At 34.0% G+C, this 22,589-nt stretch overlaps 1 protein-coding gene across 1 annotated transcript; it reads right to left on the minus strand.

The window, feature by feature from the left end:
* Nucleotides 1–1,737: 1,737 nt before the first annotated feature.
* On the minus strand, nt 1,738–22,544 carry LOC123682752. Its single transcript, XM_045621519.1, has 6 exons — nt 22,333–22,544; nt 5,289–5,389; nt 4,663–4,750; nt 4,058–4,131; nt 3,468–3,621; nt 1,738–1,847 (listed from the first exon to the last, which is right to left on the minus strand). Exons 2-6 carry the CDS (start codon nt 5,367–5,369, stop codon nt 1,741–1,743), a joined length of 504 nt encoding a protein of 167 aa, XP_045477475.1. The 5' UTR covers nt 5,370–5,389; nt 22,333–22,544; the 3' UTR covers nt 1,738–1,740.
* Between the last annotated feature and the right edge of the window lie 45 nt (nt 22,545–22,589).

A 22,589-nucleotide genomic window follows, 5' to 3' on the forward strand; every position in this document is an offset into this window, starting at 1 on the left:
TATGCCGAAGGCTTTGAAATGAGAGACTCTGGGCTGCTGGACGTCCTAATATCGCTAATCATGCCTTCAGATATTATGCTTTAGTGACTCTGTAAGCTCAGAGATGACGCTATGGGTTTTCGCTCCACACTACTTCGGTCCCGGCGGATTAAAAGGGGTCGTTGCGTTGCAACAGGGTCACCTCTCCAGGAAGATGTGGGAGGGTGTGTCTTGGGCAGAGATCGCTGGATAGCCCAACTGATGACATTAAACCCCCGAGAGACCTTGTAACTTGGCCTGAGAAAGACTCTCCAAAATGCCTAAAAATAAAATCCATAACCTAAAGTACAACATACTAGCCCTTAGTGCTTAGTATGGTGGAATGGCAAATACATGTCACTGCTATCATTGTCTGTACATCGATGGATGTAAAACTTTCATAGGGACTGGAACTGGAATATACTGTAGTAATTCTGGAGTCAGTGACTAGCTGGGTATTGAGATATAGCTTGCGCAGGGCCGTCGTTAGCCAAACTACCACCCTAGACAGAAACACAATTTGCCGCCCTAATAGAAGCTTATTCTGCAGAATGCTTAAAATTAATACATATTGGATAATCGGGGTCCAGTGCCGGCTCTAGCGTTTCTGCCGCCCCGGCTAAAATACACTTGCAGGTTTGGAGTTTTGTACTGAGCAAAAGAGAAGGGGAGGTTTGGTTGGATTGGTGAATTTGTAGTCATGGATTTAGTGTGGACAACTCCACACTTCTCTTCTGAAAATTTATGAAATATTTTAAGAAAATAAATAATGTATTTTTTTTAGATTATTTGGATGATTTAGGAAAAGTAGAATGTCTTCTTCTTCTACATATTTTAAGCCGGTGGCTGTAGTTCCCAATTATTTATGCCTCTTGGGAGATTGACGTCCACGAGTCCTTCCACCGTTTAGGAGGTCTTCCCAGCGGTCGAAGTGTTCCTGGATTTCCATCCCTTACTATTCTGGCAATTCTTTCTTCATCCATCCTTTCCACGTAGAATGTAATAAACAAAAAACGTGCTCAAATGAATTCTTATCAATTGCGTAGGAATGGGGGTAATTATATATAATCAAACCCCCCAAGACTTCTCTGAAATATAAAATTCCAAAATTTCCGCACAGACGAAGAACGAAAATTATACAAAATGAACTATTAATCATTTAACTTTTCTTTGAAATCGACACGTCAGTAAAAAATCGGCCCCTTTCAAAAGTTTTATGTGTTTATTATCCCTTTCAAGATAATTACTTTCATTGCACTACGAGCACTTCCATGTCCGAGTTTTATTATTTTCCTTTATCTATCCATTTTGTGGGCGTCGCCCCTTGTTTTGCCATCTGCAATTTTTGCATTCGTCATCGGTATGCACTCACCTGTTGTTCATCTTTCAATACATTTCAACACTTCCTTTTTCAATTAAACTAAAACTAATTTTTTTCTAACAAAATGTATTCCTTTCTGATTCAATTCACAACAATTCGAGTTGAATATTTCTCGTAGACATTAAATAAATTCACATCAACAATTGATTATAAGGTCCAAACATCAACTTAGGACAAGTAAATCTAATATCAAATATTAAACATCGACATTATATCACACATAAAACATATGAATGAAGATTTAATGGAAGTGAGGGGATATATCGGAATTTTAATATCAGTTAAACACAGTAAAAAAATGAGGTGAATTACTAAAATCTAGATAATCAGGCTTATGACAGTCAGTATCTTCTTCTGAAAGGATCCTTCATGTACTGTCCTCTATCGGTTTCCTCCTTGATGATGCAGAAGTAACTGTATACGATCATCCACATATAAAGGTAGACAACTGAAATATAAATTTGACATGAATAACTGAAGAGGATAGACACTACAAACTGGACTATCTGGCAAAAGTTTGCTAGAAAATAAGCATCTGTATGCTGAATATTCATATTGAATCAAGTTGTAAATTATTCATTCTCCAAAATGAAAGGATTTGTTAATGCTTGTTGAATGTATTATTGGTTTATTATTTTCGATATATTTTCTCTAGTCCAAAATAATATTGTTAACCTTTTTATTAATTGAATGAAGAAAAGAAGAATGATCATACTAGAATGATTAGGGTTTAGAATTTGATGAAGTATTTGCAAAATTGATGGCAAAATTGTACCGATTATTTTATGAAATATTATAATAGGGGCATGAAGTACATAAATGAACTTCTATGTGAAAGACCCATCGAAATGTCGACTCATAAATATTCCAAATCTCTTTATTCAAAATAAGGTATAGAATGAATGCAATAAAACTATTTCTGTTTGAGGAAGAGAAAGAAAAAATAATAGAGCTTTAAAGCCTTTGAATCTCTAAGCTGAAAATATAGGGTGTTTTTTTCGAGGTATATCATTAAGTTGGCATTACTGTTCAAGATGGCGACTGATTTAACAGCTGTCGAGTGATTTATTCTCAGTTTGGTTTGGAAATTCATCATGAATAGACTCATGCCTGAACAACGCTTGCAAATAGTGCAATTTTATTTAGAAAATAATGGTTCTGTGCGGAATACGTATCGCGCACTACGTCTATTTTATTTTGTTTAGCGATGAAGCGTACTTCTGGTTGAATGGCTACGTCAACAAACAAAACTGCCGCATTTGGAGTGAAATTAATCCTCAAGTGTATGTCGAAACACCGTTACATCCAGAAAAACTGACTGTTTGGTACGCTTTATGGGCTGGTGGAATCATTGGTCCGTACTTTTTCAAAAACGATGATGGCCAGAACGTTACAGTCAATGGTGATCGGTATAGAGCCATGAATTACTAACATTTTCATTCCTGAATTGAACAACCATGATGTCCAGGAGCTGTGGTTCCAACAAGACGGCGCAACAAGTCACACAGCTCGTGCCACAATCGATTTATTGAAAGACACGTTTGGTGACCGCCTAATTTCACGTTTTGGGCCTGTGAATTGGCCTCCAAGATCTTGTGATTTAACACCGCTAGACTACTTTCTCTGGGGCTATGTAAAGTCATTGGTCTATGCGGATAAGCCACAAACCCTTGACCATTTGGAAGACAACATTCGCTGTGTTATTGACGATATACGGCCACAAATGTTGGAAAAAGTCATTGAAAATTGGACATCCAGATTGGATTACATCCGAGCCAGCCCTGGCAGTCATATGCCAGAAACAATATTCAAAATGTAATGCCACAAGATTATCTTGCGGATAAATAAAATTCATGTCAATCGAATAATCCATCGTTGTTTTATTGCAATTTAAACTTCTATAGCTCTAAAAAAAACACCCTTTATAAAGTCTTAAGTTAATTTCATCAGGCTTGTTTATCAGCTAACAAACAAGACAAAAACTCTTCAACTCGTTCAAGTTTTCAGATTCGGAAGAAATGTCTAAGAATATAAATCTAGATAAGCATATCAAAACCTTTATACTTACTGAAAGAAAGTGTTCCTAATATTAACCATAGCCAACCATTGAAATGGTCACCATCAACTAAAAATGATATACCAGTGTAAAGGACGGAAACTAAAATTCCAAAAGCAAGCATAATTCCTAGCACAACCCAGGGTATCATCAGGTACATATTCCTCTGAAAAATAAATTAAATTAGTCTATTGATTAACGTGTGATAGTTTGAAGATATTCGCAGCATACTTTGTTTGATATAAAAAAAAAAAAGTTATTTTCAATCAAGAAAATTATTTTCATACACGATTTTTCTATGGTCTAGTTTAATCTATGATTTTTGTCCAGTAGGTTATTGTCCGTGGTTAAAACTTAAGAAGAGTTTATAGAGCAAGTAACTAAAACGTAACGTTATAATGTACGTTAAAATATAAGTGCCATTTTTTTAATCACACTTTTTTTGAATAATGAAACTTAATCTCTCAAATCCAGGTAAAATCAGGTTATATCACATACAATGATGTATTCAAATGGAGATTGCAGTATTAACTGCGAAAATTGAGATATATTGTGATATTTCTATTAATTTTTTTATGTTCCAAAAATCCAAAAAAACCTACCTTAACAGCTCCAATCATCAGTACGATAGAAATTACAATTGTCATGCAGAAATTGATGATTATTATGATGTCAACTGAAAAAAAAAATAAAATTCGTAAGTTATTGAAATGGTATTTTGCTGGCGTGCTCTTATATTTTTCTAACAGCGTAGAAGATTTTAAGCAATTCTACGAATATAAATCGAAAAGAAGTTCTCGAAATAGAGAGACAAAAACAGAAGATGAAAATATCGAAAATTTCGAAAAACTTGAATGAAGAAATTAAAAACTCCAAAAATACTATTGTATTTAAGAAAAAGCTTAAAAACTTCCTTTGGAGAAATATTGTTACAGAATTGAAGATTTTTTTGAAGATTTTGTAATTTTGTAGAATTGAAGATTTTTTTCTTCAAATTTATTCTTTTGTAATTGTATTTGATATTTTGCATAAACACCATGTCATTTGTTCGGTAATAAAGTTTGTTATTCTTATTATTATCGAAGTATTCTAGAAAAATATGAAACGAGCACTACAAAAATTCCTCAAGTACCTATCCATTGCGAAGGTATAAATAAGATCAAATTATAATAGAAATTATTTATGCATTTTTGTGAAAAATACTTACCAACTGATTTCGGAAGCCAGTCAAAAACTATAGTTTTGAATATCACATTAACGCATAAAAGAACAACTATTCCTGCAATGGCCAGTATCTGAAAAATATTTTGTATAATTAAACTTAAAACTTAAATTAGATTAACAATCATAAATACTTAAGTAATTAGTTTTATTTTATATCTTCAATGAGGTATTCAGTGGATTTATTGTTTTCACATTGATAGAATTTAGTCTCAGAATTTTACAAAAGTGAAACCATGACCATATAGTGATATTTTCAGTGGAAAGTAATATGTCTAGAATCATAATATCACCAAAATAAAAAGTTTCAAGGTTTTGTATTTTGTTCAAAGAAAATGCTATGACAATTTTGACAATGTTGGAATTTTTACCACTCATGAATATCCGATAACAAATTTACCAGTTTTGAACTCTGAAGATTTCAAGCAGTATGTTTGATGCATTATTATGAAATATTAATATATTTTTCCATTTAAATTATCGTGTCTCGACAACTTAGCCATTGAAACAAAAATTCTATGTTGAAAGATGCACATGATATGAACATATGAATAATGAGATTCTCTTTCATAATTGTATACCTAATTTAACTATAAAAATCTGAAAACTTACAATTCCTGCAACACCAGCAACTAGAGTTCCGGTCCTAAGTGATCCGCAGAAACAAAATGAGTCCCTTTTCAAACAACTCATTTTGATGTAGGATTATCAACCTGCAAATGGAATTATAAATCAGTAAACAGAGAAATTTTCATCAAATTTTACCTAAAATATTTTTCAAAATCTCAACTACTTATATCGAATAAGCTAACGAAAATATTCGGTATTTCTTTTCGAATATTCTTCTTAAATTTTCTATCGTCCAGATAACGCTATCTATGGGAAATTTATCATTAATATATATATAATCTGGTTATTCTGACTAAGGGTTTACCAATAAGAGGACCCATTTTTACGGGAATTAAAACAGTATATTATTTGAAGAGAAATCGATAGATATTATTATTCATTTCATTGTAAAGAGGAAGGTAAACCTTAAAAAACATTAATCAATTTTAATGGTTTTTCAAACCTATGTTTTCAATGTGACTCCAGCTTGAAGATTTCTGAAACTACCAAAATCTACCAATAGATTTTACAGAAATGTGAGAAAACTACTAATAAAGTTACACTGGAGAATGTTTCAGTCTCTCGACGCTCGAGGAATCCCCTTATTTAGTCTAGGCGCGCCCGAGATTGCAGAAATAACGGGTGGTTTTTTCGAGATATATAACTTTAAGTTGGCATTACTGTTCAAGATGGCGACCGATTTAACAGCTGTCAAGTGGTTTTTTTCTCAGTTTGGTTTGGCAATTCATCATGAATAGACTCACGCCTGATCAACGCTTGCAAATAGTGCAATTTTATTTCGAAAATAATGGTTCTGTGTGGAATACGTATCGCACACTACGTCCATTTTATTTTGTTTAGCGATGAAGCGCACTTCTGGTTGAATGGCTACGTCAACAAAAAAAACTGCCGCATTTGGAGTGGAGCTAATTCTCAAGTGTATGTCGAAACACAGTTACATCCAGAAGAACTGACTGTTTGGTGCGTTTTATGGGCTGGTGGAATCATTGGTCCGTACTTCTTCAAAAACGATGATGGCCAGAACGTTACAGTCAATGGTGATCGGTATAGAGCCATGATTACTAACATTTTCATTCCTGAATTGAACAACCATGATGTCCAGGAGCTGTGATTCCAACAAGACGGCGCAACATGTCACACAGCTCGTGCCACAATCGATTTATTGAAAGACACGTTTGGTGACCGCCTAATTTCACGTTTTGGACCTGTGAATTGGCCTCCAAGATCTTGTGATTTAACACCGCTATACTACTTTCTGTGGGGCTATGTGGGGTCATTGGTCTATGCGGATAAGCCACAAACCCTTGACCATTTGGAAGACAACATTCGCCGTGTTATTGCCGATATACGGCCACAAATGTTGGAAAAAGTCATCGAAAATTGGACGTCCAGATTGGACTACATCCGAGCCAACCGTGGCGGTCATATGCCAGAAATCATATTTATAATGTAATGCCACAAGATTATCTTGCGGATTAATAAAATTCATGTCAATCGAATAATCCATCGTTGTTTTATTGCAATTTAAAGTTCTATAGCTGTAAAAAGACACCCTTTACAATTCAAAGGTGTCCAAAAAAGAACGCTCTGTACAGTACTCTGAGTATTGATCTAAATCAACATCTTATTTCATTTGTTCATAAGACAGGCCATCAACCTATAAATCACGTAAATCACGTCCATATGTCTTTTATTTTTAGTCTGGCCGCCGAGTTATTCTGATGATTCATATAATATAAACACCTAATGGACATTGAAAATGTCGACTGAACGAACTTGGCCCAGTTCTGTTTAAATTTGTTGGAGTTTACGAGCACTTTGGGAGAATGGCGTGGCTTAAGATCGGAAATGCCAAGCCATTTCGGCAAAAGTAACCTGAAAGTTAATCGCCTGTCGATTTCAGTTAGGAGGGAGTGAATCAGGTATACAGGGTGTCCGGGAAAATATGGGAAATCTCTCGGATTCAGATAAAACATAAAAAAATAAGATGACAAGTTATCATCATTTGACATGAACAGTAGTAGGGACCTCTTAAAATACTGCCTGACGTCATTTAAGATGCCGTATCTCCGTGGGAGGGCCGCTAGGAAAAAAATGATGGGAACTTGTCATCTTATTTTTCATGTTTTATCTGAATCAGAGAGATTTCCCACATTTTCTCGGACACCCTGTATATATTTACATTCAAAAACAAAATTTTGAAACATTTGAAATTGACGGACTTAAATCTGACAAAATTCAAATGGACTTTTCGCGATTATGCAACCAAATATTAATAACCAAACATCCCTAATTTTCGTATTCCGAATCGGGTACTAAATAATTTGTTTTGAGTTTGTGAAGAATCATTGGATATTAAAATCGAATAAAGTGTTATCCATTTTCATTTTTCCGAAAGTATACGTAAATAAAACACAGTTTTATTCAGAATATCAAATATTCATACCCGTAACTCGTAAGGTGGGGTCTACCAGACCCTAGCGCATTTATTTTTCTCTATAGCTCAAATCTTTTTTGATCGATGGCGCTATCTGTCCCTGCACCTTTCAGTCAATGTGTTCTGCAATACAGTGTTACACATCTGCCTATATTTTTAGTAAGCACGATTCTGTTGATAGTTTTTCTTCGCTTGGGGTATGTCAGACCCCACCTTACCAATAGTGTAATTATTTTGTGCTAGAAGTTGTCTGATTTTGGAAGTTGCAATGGCGAGTTATCATGAAAACGAAGAAAACAGGTGATCCACAGTTTGAAGAATGGGCACCAAAAAATTTGGATGCTCTGGAAAGTGATTTCCGTCGATGATGATTTTTACCGTCGAGAAAGCGAAGTGTACAGACTTCGTTGTTCGGATATACCAACAAAATGACATTAGCATCGCATGTCTCCAAAGATAGAAAAGCCAATGTAAATGAGGCAAAGAAGCCAAAACCAAGGGCGGAATTGATGCGTTGGATAAAAAATGTACTGTCTACGGGTGCAAAGGGCGTTCCAGACGATGGCCAATGACGGTATTCTATGAAATTCTGTAGGTTTCCTCAGTGAATGCTTCCATCATTTTCTCTTCTCTTCCTAATAATCCGCAAGTTTCGAGATATAAGTACATTAAATCTCTGGCCAGGCAATTTGTTCTTCCTCACATGGAAAGAATGAGAAAATAAGCGCCTTCCTAGGAGTCTGAAACAGAACATTCTTTCTATTCTGGAAGGGACGTTCCGGAAGCTGAAGGAATAATATCTCATCAATTAGAAAAGAGGTGTGCCAAGGGTCCATGTAAGCAAAACAAAACAAACAAAGGTATCATGTGGTGTTTGGCATCTTCCAGTATGTGGCACCTGTGCGCGAACCGTCTGCGAAGATTGCTTAGAAGAACGCTTGTAGTTTTCTAGTACATATCACAGAAATGTCAGTCCTTTCGGCTCTTCAGTAATATTGGAGAGTATACTTTATGTTAAAAATTTAGGGGAAATCATATTTAATTTTCTCTTTTTCACGTTCTTTCATTAGCAATGTTTATGTTTTTTGAATTAAATTATTAATTATATGAGAGTGTTGTCCATTTTTTTCACACTATCGGTTCAATTATGATTCAAACTTGATTAAGAATCTTTTAAGAACGCAATAAGTTAATGTGAAAACATATATTTTAAGGAATTGAGGTTGGGGTCTGGCTGACCCCATCTTTCCAAAGAGGTTCCAGAAACTGTACCATACCAGTTACGGGTTAAAAATAATGTTTAGATCATGTCGTTATGTGTGGAATTTGAATAACCTTCGCGTGGTCCCTGGTCTTACAGAATTTGATCTTGTGATGTAATATTAGATGATTCGCCAGCACATTCCGGCCAATATCTCATCAATAAATTGACAGATGTTGATTTTCAGATCTTCGATAGTGAGAAATAGTAAGGATGATCGGCATAAACACGATCTTCCCAAAAAAAATTCTAAAGGCGATTAATCACAAGAAAATAGATTGCCAATTCACATCATCCAAACGAGAATTATACGTCCTGGAGAGCTTGTTGCATCATCTTGCTGGACACATCTCTTCTCATTAATTTCAGGCCGAAAATATTGGTAAACATTTGGCTATAGCAAAAAGATTTCACGGTTTTAGTGACAACGGGTCAAATAATCCAACCGACCTCTTCCATACATTGACTGTATGGTCTCTCAGGAGTCACATGAGGATTTTCACTGCTCCATATGCGACAATTTTGATAGTATACCTAATCAACGAATGAAAAATCTGTTTCGTAGTTGAAGAAAATTCGATGGGAAAAATCATCATCCAACCGTTGTTGTTCAAGCACCCAATCGGTATGTGTTCTACGCATTCCATGAGCTGGCCTTAGTTTTTGTCTCAACTGAACCTTATAAGGATAGATATGTCAAACCAGATGCAAAATACGCAATATCGTGCCGTAAGACAGGCCTGAATGTTGTTCGCGCCGAGGAATGGATAAATCTGGATCTTCCTCAACACTTTCACTTACAATGGCAATATTTTCGATCAAGTGTGCATTGCGGTAATGTACGGATTTGAAACCTCAGTAACAAATCCTAGTGTCTTCGAATTTCTTCACTGTGTTACCACTTGTATGCTCAGCAGATCGACAATTATTTTTTCATTTTATTAATTTTTTCTTATTTTGATACCAACAACAATAATTATGGTGATTAAAGAATGCAGTTAAAAAAAAATAATAAAAATTCAGTTTATACATCCTTGTGACTTTTGTATTGTATTTTGGTGTGACGAAATTTGAATTTGAATCATACCTTATTTTGGAATTTTGAAATAATTTAGAATTACCTACGCATTGAATTCTTGAATTATGTCTGATGAAATCGATTTAACACCACCAGAATTACGAGAAATTATATCATGTTGACAATTGACGTGTGTTGAAATTTGATAAAATCGGAAGACAGAGTAGACAACCACTCAACGAAAAATATATAAAAAAAATGAAAATAATGGGAAAATCGGACCTATCAAGCATGCATTTATTATTTTTATATGCTTCATGCTATTCGTTTTATTATTTTTTTCTCATTGGTTGATATAAAGGAAAAATTATTCCAAAGAGGTGATGAAATGTATTATGTGCAAAGTTTTAGGTAATTGCATATTTTTCATAGTTTGAAGGTATAGGTTAATTGAGTAATAATTATGATATTTTTGATTTCAGAATTATCAGAGGACTGAATTGAGTATTACAAAACGATGTCAAAAAACTCATGTCAATAAGTACCTAATTTAATTAATATTTTTACACCCAAATAAGTTTCTTTTTTTTGACGTAACATCAATAACAAAATTCCTAATATCGAAATTTCATTTCTCCTAAATCCAATCTAATTTTTTCCATTTATCACCTCAACTTCCTATCGCCCATCCCACAGTGCCGCCACTGCAATTAATCAATCCGCTGAAATAGATCGTAACAGGAAGGTGATAACAATGTCGAGACCTATTTCGTGCGACCGCTTTCGACGTCTTACGTCGTTCCTCATCCTTAGAAGGTTGAGTTTAAAAATGGGAAGATGGGTGCAGCACCTTATACAATTTCCGGTTGGCATACATATTGGATCGATTGAGGTCAAGCTTGTTTCATTGGGTCACTGCTGTTTTGAATTTTTTCAATCGGATAAGCTCAAAGGTTTCTTATTAGAAATCATCTAGCGAAATAGGGTAGGTATTTATTCCATACTGCCAACTTTTGTTGAGAATTATCATGGAAAACCTTTAGTGGTGAAATTAACTCAAAAAAAAAAAAAATTAGAAATTAATTACTAAGCGTTTAGTGGGTTTTCTGCTTAATTGCAACCTGCATTTGTTGCAATTGAATTACGGGTTTTTCAATACAAGGTTTCATTTTGAATAGGCCGCTATCTGGGCAGCTGTCACTTTTGAAGCTGTCATCTTTGGACATTTGACAATTAAAAACTACTCCATTACTACGAAGCATAGAGTAATGAACATAGATAGAGGAAGTAGACGCCATTTTCACATGTCCCAAACATGGTCAGATTACGTTGTCGAATTGTGATATATTTTCACATCCACAATTTACTATATCAATATGAATGTATGTATATTATATTGAATGAAATATATTTATTAGAGTGATTCCCGATTTAATATGCAAATTTTAATATTTGGAATCCGATATTTTTCCTAATAGTCAAATTTATAATAAACAGAATATTTATACCTGCTGAAATCCAAGGTTTGGCAACTTTTGCTCTCCTGGTGTCAATGGTTGTTTCACGTTGTTTGGCGCGCTTGAAGTTTGTTGTCTGAATTTCTGATATATTTAGGTATTCATTTCAATATATTTTGAGTTATTATGAAACGTTGAATCACTATGGGACATAAGAAGTGCATTCTTTGTGGAGAAACTCGCGAATTGAGTGAAATATCGTATCACTGATATGTTTTCATTTCCGCGCACCTCAAGTCAAATTTGAATGTGCATGTTGGGGAAAAAATTTGCTTATTGAATTTATTTATTTTTATTACTCTGAGCTTCAAAGTATTGAAATTGTCAAAATTTACTACAAAAATGGTGAAAATGTTCTAATCACAGCTCACAAAACTAAAACACATTTGGGTCGTCGTAAAGCACCTTTTCGACCGACTATATAATAATAGTTGAAACAAGTTGAAGATGTGAAGCATCAAAACTGTGTGTATTGCTAAAAAATATTGCTGCTGCAGCCCGTTTGTCGTTTCCTCGTCGATTTGAGGGGAATTAGGACATGACAAATGATTCTTATGACGGAATTAGAAGATTTTGATGTAGACAACGTTCATTTTTAACAAGACATCGCTAGGTGGCACACAAGTAACGAAACAATCCCAATTTTGCAAGAAAAGTATTCTGGCCTTGTTATTTCCCCAAGAGGTGATAAAAATTAGCCACCGAGATCTTGTGATTTAACCCCTGTAGACTTTTTTCTTTGGGACCACGTGGAAGCCAATGCTGCACTATTGATTCAAGACCTTGAAGATGGAATTCGATGAAGTTTTCGAGGACATACAGCCGCAAAAGTATGACAAAAAAGAATATGGTAAAGCAACATAGCCATGCTGGTGAGTGGCTTACATTGTTTTACATCATTAATGGCATATCTTTCTCTTCAGAATGAAATAAGCATCTATCGTTAGTTGTTAGTGAACAGAAATAGTTTTGAAATTATGAAAGAAGAATGAGAACTGCGTTTTTTGAATTAATACCTCAAATTCTAGAAATTATACTTGCTTAAACGCAACAAATTATTTTCTGTGTCTTTATTGAAGTTAATAGTCCTCTTTTGTGTTTTAGTACCTAAATTCATATAAATATGTAATCTGAAACAATTCTAGAACATTCAGTGGCTGAAAATGAACTTGAAATTCTTTCGAAATAGTGCGCTTACACAATGTTATCTCAATATCCAATTTTGTTGATAAAAAAGAAATTCTAAAACTTGAATTAATTTACATTAGGTACACGTTCAAATTATTGCTCCTTTGATCATATCTTTGCGCTCCAGAATGTTGATCTAGTTACTTACCGCCTAGAATCAAATGATAAACAATTGCAACACTCAATAATTAGGATTCGTTGAGAAATTCGACCTTGCACCCAAGTAGTTTTTCACACTAAAACGAACGATTAGAATCCATGCCTACGAAAATATTTGCCTAACGGGCCAATTTAAAAGTCCCCGGTCTACCATAGTCAAACACATTTTTTTGGCTTAATTCAATTTTATTATTCAACATAGTTGCTGTCGAGGGCGATACAGCGATTATATCGATCTTTCAACTTTTCGATATCATTTTTGTGGTACGATTTGTCTTCGCTTCAAAATAGGCCTCAGTTTCGGCGATTACTTCTTCATCGGCGCTAAATTTCTTTCCAGCGAGCATTCTTTTGAGGTCTGAATACGGTGGATGCAGAAGCAATTGGAAGCCCTATTTATGCAATTTTGCCATTGTTTTCATTGATTTGAGAGACGGCGAATTGTCTTGAAGAAACTGCACTTTTTTTTCCTTAAATGGGGCCGTTTTAACGATTTCATCCTCAAACGATCCAATAACACTACATAATAATCGCTGTTGATGGTCTGGCCCTTTTGGAGATAATCAATGAATATTATACCTTGCGCATCCCAGAAAATTGATGCCATAACCTTGCCAGCTGACTGTTGTGTTTTTCCACGCTTTGGATTTGGTTTATCGTGTGCAATCCTCTCAGATGACTGTCGATTGGACACCGGAGTGAATTGATGGAGCCATGTTTCATCCATTGTATCATATCGACGCAAAAATTCAGGTTTATTGGGCTTAAACAGCTTCAAACAATGCTAAGAATCATTAACACGTTGTTGTTTTTGATCGATTGTGAGCTCGCACGGCACCCATGTTGCTTTCTCATGTACAAATATTCGTGAATGATATGATGTACACGTTCCGATGATATTTTCACAATGTCTGCTATCTCGCTCACTTCATTTTACGGCCATTCAAAATTATTTTGTGAACTCTTTTGATTTTTTCGTAGTGACAGCCTCTTTTGGGCGTCCGCTGCGTTCGCCGTCTTTGGTGCTCATTTCACCATGTTTAAACTTAGCATACCAATCAATGATGTTTGATTTTCCTGGTACAGACCCCGTAAACTCTTCATCAATCCAAGATTTTGCTTCAACTTCAAAAGGCAATATTTTATCAGCCCACGAAATTTTTTTGTCTTCTTTCTTCAAATAACAAAAGAAGCTACACTCACAACGCAATATCTCACAAACTAATGGTCGGACTACTGTTAAATTTTGACACGCATAGTTTGAAGTTTGGTTCTAAATGAAAATAATATGGATTTAATACTAGCACCGCCATCTTTTCAATTGGCCTAATGTACTCTTTTATTTGTGCCATTCTGTATAGTTCTTAATCGAAAAACCAAGCTTATGCCAACTTGAAATATACAGTGAAATAAAATTTCATAAAGAAGACAGTAACCTTCCAGAAATTTTGAATGTGATAACTTCGAGTGCACACAATTTTTCGATCACAAAATTGCAACAAAAATAGTTTCGATGGCTCTGGTCATTAGTTGATAAAGGGAGTTTTTTTTTAGAGCTATAGAACTTTAAATTGCAATAAAACAACGATGGATTATTTGATTGACATGAATTTTATTTATCCGCAAGATAATCTTGTGACATAACATTTTGAATATGATTTCAGGCATATGACCTCCACGGCTGGCTCGGATGTAGTCCAATCTGGACGTCCAATTACTTTTCCCAACATTTGTGGCCGTATATCGGCAATAACACTGTTGTCTTCCAAATGGTCAAGGGTTGTGGCTTATCCGCATAGACCAATGACTTTACATAGCCCCACAGAAAGTAGTCTAGCGGTGTTAAATCACAAGATCTTGGAGGCCAATTCACAAATCCAAAACGTGAAATTAGGCGGTTACCAAACGTGTTTTCCAATAAATCGATTGTGGCACGAGCTGTGTGACATGTTGCGCCGTCTTGTTGGAACCACAGCTCCTGGACATCATGGTTGCTCAATTCAGGAATGAAAAAGTTAGTAATCATGGCTCTATACCGATCACCATTGACTGTAAAGTTCTGGCCATCATCGTTTTTGAAGAAGTACGGACCAATGATTCCAACTGCCCATAAAGCGCACCAAACAATCAGTCTTTCTGGATGTAACGGTGTTTCGATATACACTTGAGGATTAGCTCACTCCAAACGCGGCAGTTTTGTTTGTTGACGTAGCCATTCAACCAGAAGTGCGCTTCATCGCTAAACAAAATAAAATGGACGTAGTGCGCGATACATATTCCGCACAGAAACATTATTTTCGAAATAAAATTGCTCTATTTGCAAGCGTTGTTCAGGCGTGAGTCTATTCATGATGATATGCCAAACCAAACTGAGAATAAATCACTTGACAGCTGTCAAATCGGTCGTCATCTTGAACAGTAATGCCAACTTAAAGTTATATACCTCGAAAAAAAAAACACTCGTTAGAAATTCATCCTGGATTGATCGAAAGTAGAAAATTTAATCAAAGGAAAACTGAATTGAAACTGAAATCCATAATGAATTTTCGTCACGTATACTGACAGAAACAATCAAGCGAAATTTTATAATCTTATAATAGGTACATATAACATTCTGAATTGATTCGAAATTGAAATCATTTTCCTTCCAAATACAGCGTTAACATATAAATAATTATTAGACGAAAGTATTTTGTTGTGATTTGTGAAAGACAAATGTACTTTCATTGATTTTATGCAATGAATGCAATAACACTTTCAGTTTAATGATCAGAAATATAAAATTGTGATTAAATCCAATAATGAATTTTGTTGCATTTAAACTCTCAATGATTCAAAGTGGAAATTTTCCGAATTAATATGTAGGATTAAAGTACCTGCAATAAGTATGGTGGGATCAATGTTATTAAAAATAATTATTTTGTGAAATATCCTGATATGACATGACTCATCTCTACATTCTCTACCTATAATAGCTGTTCTGAGTAGGAACAGCAGTATGTAAATTTGTTCTTTATTACTTCCGAAGGCATAGTGTGGGTTTGCACAATATTCGATGAAACATCATAATATGACCTTTAATATCGTATTCGTAAACCTCAGATTAAAATTTTATTATTAACCTATAATTCTGCTTGCTATACTTGACCCTATTTCAAGAATTATGTATACCTAAAAATAATTTTATGGTACACAACTCTGATAAACTAGAATATTCACGATCGATATTTTTAATACTTTTGAATTATTGTAGTTATGATATTAGAGTTTATTTTTTCGCCTAAATCGACGTGGTTGAATAACAATATCAGATAAATGAAATGTGGAAAAAATAATTCGATTTGAGCGAAGTATCGCCGTCATTTAAATATCTATTAATGAATTAAAACAAAAAAAAAATATTAGAAACAATACAATTACCTAAAAAGTTCAGAATTAGCAGAAATGTTTGAGAAATTTTTGACTTTTTCCACTGATTCAAAATTGTAGCCAATTGGACCTGGTCGGGGTAGAATCATTATAGAGACAATTTGAAAAATTCATTCATCTTTCAAGAAAACTACTAGATCCTATATGCATGGAATTTGTGCATTTTAAGTGAAATGCGTAATACCAAGAGAAGAGAATATAGATATACATAATTGGAATTCCATAATGGTACATAGAAAAAAAGGAACTGAAAGGTTTGGATGTAATGAAAAAAATGCATTATTTGAATTGGTTTCAATTTTATTTGTCATAACGACTCGTTGGTTAGTTTTAGAATTTTTCGACTATTTTGAACAGAAACCAATATGTAGCGAAATATTTGAAACATAATTTTCAGAAACGCCCTTTAACTCGAGAACGAATCAAGATATCTATGATCTATAATCTGATATCTTATTATTTTGAAAAAAGAAATTGGGGATCCTTGAAGATTTTTGATCTTTGAAGATTTCTTTCTGAGTCTTTCAGTTCTCAAAATACGTTGAGTGAGCATCAAATTTGGGATACCCTGTAACCCTGTTGATGTCGGAAAAGGAATTGTTGAAATTATATTGATATGGCATTTGTTATCGACAAATAAAATATCAAGACATATCGTTGACAATACTATATAAAAGTAGAAACAGCATGAAACGATTGGATATAGCGAACTAGTCAATATGCATCTATATCGATATTATTATGGGTTTCATATCGTTAAGTTTATACAGGGTTTTTCAATAAAAGTTTTCATTCATCTGGGCCGGTGAACCTTTTGAAGGAGTTATCTTTTGACATTTGACAAGTAAAACTTCGCCATTACTAAAAATGGAAATGTACACTCTTTAAAAACACATTGAAATTGTTAAATCCCCTACAAAATGGAGAAAATTTCGCAGTCACAGTTCGCATAACTAAAGTACTTGTAGTAAGTAAGTTGGAGATGTGAAGAATCAAAACGGTGTGTGTCGTTCAAAAACAATTGGAAATATTGCTATTGTAATGTTGACGATAATGTTGAAATAATTATGGATTCAATATTTTTGATAATTCATTGTTAAAAATCACTTCAAACCACTTTCAGGTATCCAAGTTCTCAAAAACTTCACTTTTACGTTGGAAATTTGTGCAGTAAAACTGTCTGCGCGAAAATTTGAAGTACAGGTCTCAGTTTCGTTTTTAGTGGTGTTTCCGAATATTAAAACAAATTTTCAAAATTCCGATGTACAGGGTGTTGTTTCGAGGATTCAAACGATTCATAATTTTTTGTTAACCCGAACCTGGATTTTCAAGGCGGTTATTAAATGATACGTTTGGGCTCTCGATCAGGAACATATTCGCCAAATATGAAGAAAATATACCGGGTGGTTCGTTTGATATGGCCTCAGAAAGAAACAGCAAAATTCATAAAACACCCTGTATCTCGACTACGAAGACAGTAAGACCCAATAAATGGGGTATCTCCAGAACCGCTTTGGTGCCACCTATGCACCTGTGAAGTATTTCCGTTTCCCAATTAAACACCCTGTATAATTTTCCATCGTTAATAGCATACGTTTCACTTCACAATGAAAAAAAACATCAATCGATTTTTCCCAAAGTTTACTTTTTTTAATCAAAATTAATGGAAAACCCTTCACTATATCAGAACGAATTTTTGCGAATATTTCCCTCCTGTCAAAAATTCGATGTATATGGAGAACAATTATCGAAAATTACAGCGATAATTGCATTGTAGGAAGCGAAACTGCACTGCGATAATTGTTCTGTTCATAGATGCATAGTTTCTATGTATCTTACACAGTTCGAATCTATGGCAATTTAATTCTAAATCAGTTTGACAAGTAATGCAACAGTTTATTCGGGAAATATTCCCCCGAATTACACTCGTGCATCAAAATGACCGGATAATTTCGCATTCCAGCGTGTTTTCTTTGAAAAACTGCATTCGGTCATTTTCATTTTTGGAGAAAGAGCCCTCCACCTTCGGTGTCGGGCTCTTTCTCCAAAAATGAAAATGAACTCATGCAGTTTTTATGACAACACGCTGTCATGCAAAATTATCGGTAATTTTGATGCACTTGTGCAATTACTTACGAATATTGTATAAGTACCCTATGGGTATAGCTAAGTAGTGAGTATGCATCGATATCTAGGTTATTAAGGTTTCCATACCGTTCAATTTATACCAATTAATGGCATGATATGGGTCAACACCAAATTTTAGCAAACGTTCGTTAATTACATACTCTGTTGATTGATGAAACGAATCGTTCACTTAGACATTATCCAAGCAAAAATTTTCATCGAAAACGTTGTAATATGATGTTGCACTGAACTCTGATGAGTAGGCGCATTAGAAATTGTCAACAAATTATTCAATAAACCATGAAATCGTAATTATAGCTATTATGTGAACTTCTGTCTTAACGGGTCAATTTGATTACAAAGTACATTGCAAAGAGTTGGATTGAGCTCCATTAATCTATAAAACACGGCAGGAACTTGTTTATAAATATCTTGAGTTATCAATGTTGAGAAATCGTAGGAATGTGGTGCATATAATGATTCGATTAAAAAACATGTACTGAAAAATAATTAATTGGGAGTAAGTCTTACTTCTTCATTCGAATATTTTCTTGGGTCTTTATTGCCATATCTATACGAACTAGGACATGCGAACCTAATAAACAAGTTGGTATTTGAAAAACTCGAAATTTGGTAACAAACCAAGTTCAAATCGTTCGAAATATAATCTCACTTATTGCAGATACTACAAAGTCAAAAACATACAGTGATTTATTCTTAAAACAAAAAATACAATCAAGTAATCAATTGAAAAAATCAAATAAGAGAAATATTTTTCAAAATTCTTTCTGAAATTCAAACAGTTTACAAAATAAAAGCAATTATTGATTGAAACAATAGTAAGGAAATAATTATGTGGTATTAACATAACCAAGTGATCAATTGGAAAAATCAAAAAAGATGAATATTTTTCGAAAATCTTTCCAAAATTATGACATTCTACAAAATAAAAGCAATTATTGATTGAAACAATTGTAAAAAAATAACTACAAATACAATGAACAAATTAGTTTAGACAGACTAGTGTGATTAGACATGTCAAGGTGAATGAATTGAGCTACCTAGATATGACTTATAATTTTTTATGGTCAGAATTGATTGGAAGATATTGATGTGGACGATGTTTACTATCAACAAGACTGCTCTACGTGCCACATAAGCAATGAAACAATAGCAATTTTGCAAGAAAAGCTTCCTGGCTGTGTTATTTCTCGAAGAACTGATCACCGAAGTCTTGTGATGCAACACCTTTAGACATTTTCATGAAAGATAAGGTCAATGTCAATACTATACATCGATTCAAGACCGTTGAGATGGAATTCGTGAAGTAATCGAACACAGGGCAGCATGTGCAAATTGGTGATGGAAAATTTCATGAAAACGCTATGGTGCTGCAACCATAGCCGTAGCGACTATTTGGCTAATATCGTTTTCTATCGTTAAATACTTTCCTCTTTACAATGAAATGAACATTAATTTCTCTCAAAATATTATTAATTTTTTATTAATATTGAATTGCAAAATTCCATTGGAAAACCCTTCATTACATTCATTTAAAGGTTTTATGGATCTCCAGCAAAAAAAAATTTCCAACAAAAATTGTTTTTTTTGTATTTTAGAAATTCATTTTGAAACAATACAAAGAAGGAAATTGAAATTCTATGAAATTTTTTCGGGAAATATGAGGGATATTCGCTTGTAATTCTGACTTGATTGTCCTGAATTGAGAATTTGAAAACTATAAATCTAGCATCTCTAGATTTTCACAGCAATTTCTTACATGATTTGTATAGATATAGGTACTTGGTGTAACACTAACATGTAACATAATCAAGGAGCCTTTCAGAAAACTAGCTTTTTGTATATCCTATAAGACTGTTAGTTTCGGAGATACAGGGTGATTAATGAAAATTTATTTCTGATATTCATAACTTGAAGATCAGCAGTCCAATTTTGTTCAAAGATTGTTTTGTTCACTTCATACAACCCTTCGAAATGTTTTATGTGATTTGAATATTTCCAGGGCAGAACTTGAATTATTGAGATTTTGTCTTTAGACTTTGAAATCATCATTTTTTGACCGTTTAGAGGAACGTCATTATAATCATAAAAAAATATATAATTCAGTGTAATGAATTTAATTTTCAGAATTCATGTTTCATGTATATTTTCGAAATGTCTTGTTTCTAATTGTTTCTTGTTAATATTCGATGTTTTCAGCTTAGATTTTGAATTTTATAGCTATTTGTTCAACTTTTCTTCATTCTGAAAACCTCCAACACCTACGCAGTGCTACTATTCCGAAAAGAGTGTGTCATGCAAAAAATTTTGAATTCATTACACTGAAATATTATTCTTTCATGACAATAACCATATTTCTCTGAAACGGGAAAAAAATTATCGATTTCGAAGGAAAAAACTCAATAATCGAAGTACAGCCCTGAAAATATTAATTTTACATAGAACATTTTGAAGGGTTGTATGTAGTGAACGAACCCATAAATTTAAACAAAATAGGACTGCTGATTTACAGGTTATGGATATTAGAAATTCATGCCAATTTTCATTAATCACCCTGTTTCTCTGAAACTAGCAACTAGAATACCCAACAAAATACTTTTCTGGGAGTCCTGGATGATCTGAATTCAAGACTAGGCTATGGGCAACCACTCTGTGTAAGTACACAGATTGGATCCTGCATAGTTGCAGGATCCCTATTTTTAAAAGGAAAAACTTCGAAGGAAGACCATACAAGTTATTTGCAACAAAAATGTCATATAAAACATAGTCGAAATGTTGATGGTTATCCTTCAATTTAACATTTCTTGATTTCACGAAATATTTCATAAAAATCAATGATATTTCATTTATCCTCGTAGTTACATCAAATTTGACCACATATCTTGAAACGGCATTAAATTCACTTCAAGATAAGAAATTCTGCGTGCCAAAAATTCTCAATGCGGGGGTGGTAATAAGATGAATATCATGACGTTTCGGAAGTAAACAAAATCGAGTTATATTTTTCCAATGGTTCTATCGATGAAAAATTAATTATTATGAACATGTTTTTTTCACGGAAAGATTTAGTGTGCTTTCGAATGGCATTTCATGTCGAACAAGATAATAACGAAAAGTTGAAATATTCCAAACCTTAATTCGTTCTATCTTGAAGCTCTTTATGATTGAAAATTTAAGAAAATTCAATTGGAAATCATGAATTTATCTGTCGAATCGAAATAATTCAATAGACTAAACTAAGGTTGGCCCTTTTAAAAGAAGACACCTTGTAAAGTTATGAGTTTCATTCGAAAAAACAAATTTGGGTTCGAACCTTTCAGCAATTCAGGCAATTCTAGGGATTCTTATGCATGATTATATTTTCATCTTGTTTTTTTTATTTAGTGCATGGAATTATGAGGGAACTTTTTTTTTTTCTTGTGGGCAAACAGTTTGTGTGAATTTGGAGCTCAATTAATCAGTTTTTACTGCCTTAAGCTCCGGTTTGCAGACGTTATTTTTTTTTAGTGTTATATTTTCTTTGAACATTTATCTGTTATGTCATACTTCTGCAGATAAAGAAATTTATTATTATTATTATTATTTACATTTTCAGCCTTTCATAAGATTTTCAAACGTCAAATTTCTTCAGAAGAAATTAAGATCACTGGCACCAAGTTTATTCGCATATTTTCGACACGTACACGTGTTCCAACAACATAATATTAAATCCAGTTATGGACCAGTGTGCGAAACGCGCTACCTGATAACACGTTCAACAACTCGACCAAATCAATTAAAATCGCCTTGCCAAACTCGGCGATAGACAAATATGCGCATTGTAGGTGAAAGGTCACTCGCAAATCACATCAGCTATAAATAAAACTCACCTTATCAAAACACTCGTCGCGAGATCAGCAAAACGCACAAATAACACACAAAAATAAAACTTTGATTTTCCGCTGGCGAATCGTGGAAAGCCTGGAAAACCGCGGTTGTTCGCGCGTCTGAAAACAGACGTTTGAAATAATATTTTTGCGAACGCGTCCACAGACCGACGCACTCTCGTTCGACTTCGACGTGTGTCGGTTTTCTTGCAACGAACTAGCCATGGTATTGGCGATTGACCATGGAATTGAAATAAGAA

The sequence above is a fragment of the Harmonia axyridis genome, chromosome 6, assembly GCF_914767665.1.
Source record: "Harmonia axyridis chromosome 6, icHarAxyr1.1, whole genome shotgun sequence".
Classification (NCBI taxonomy): domain Eukaryota; kingdom Metazoa; phylum Arthropoda; class Insecta; order Coleoptera; family Coccinellidae; genus Harmonia; species Harmonia axyridis.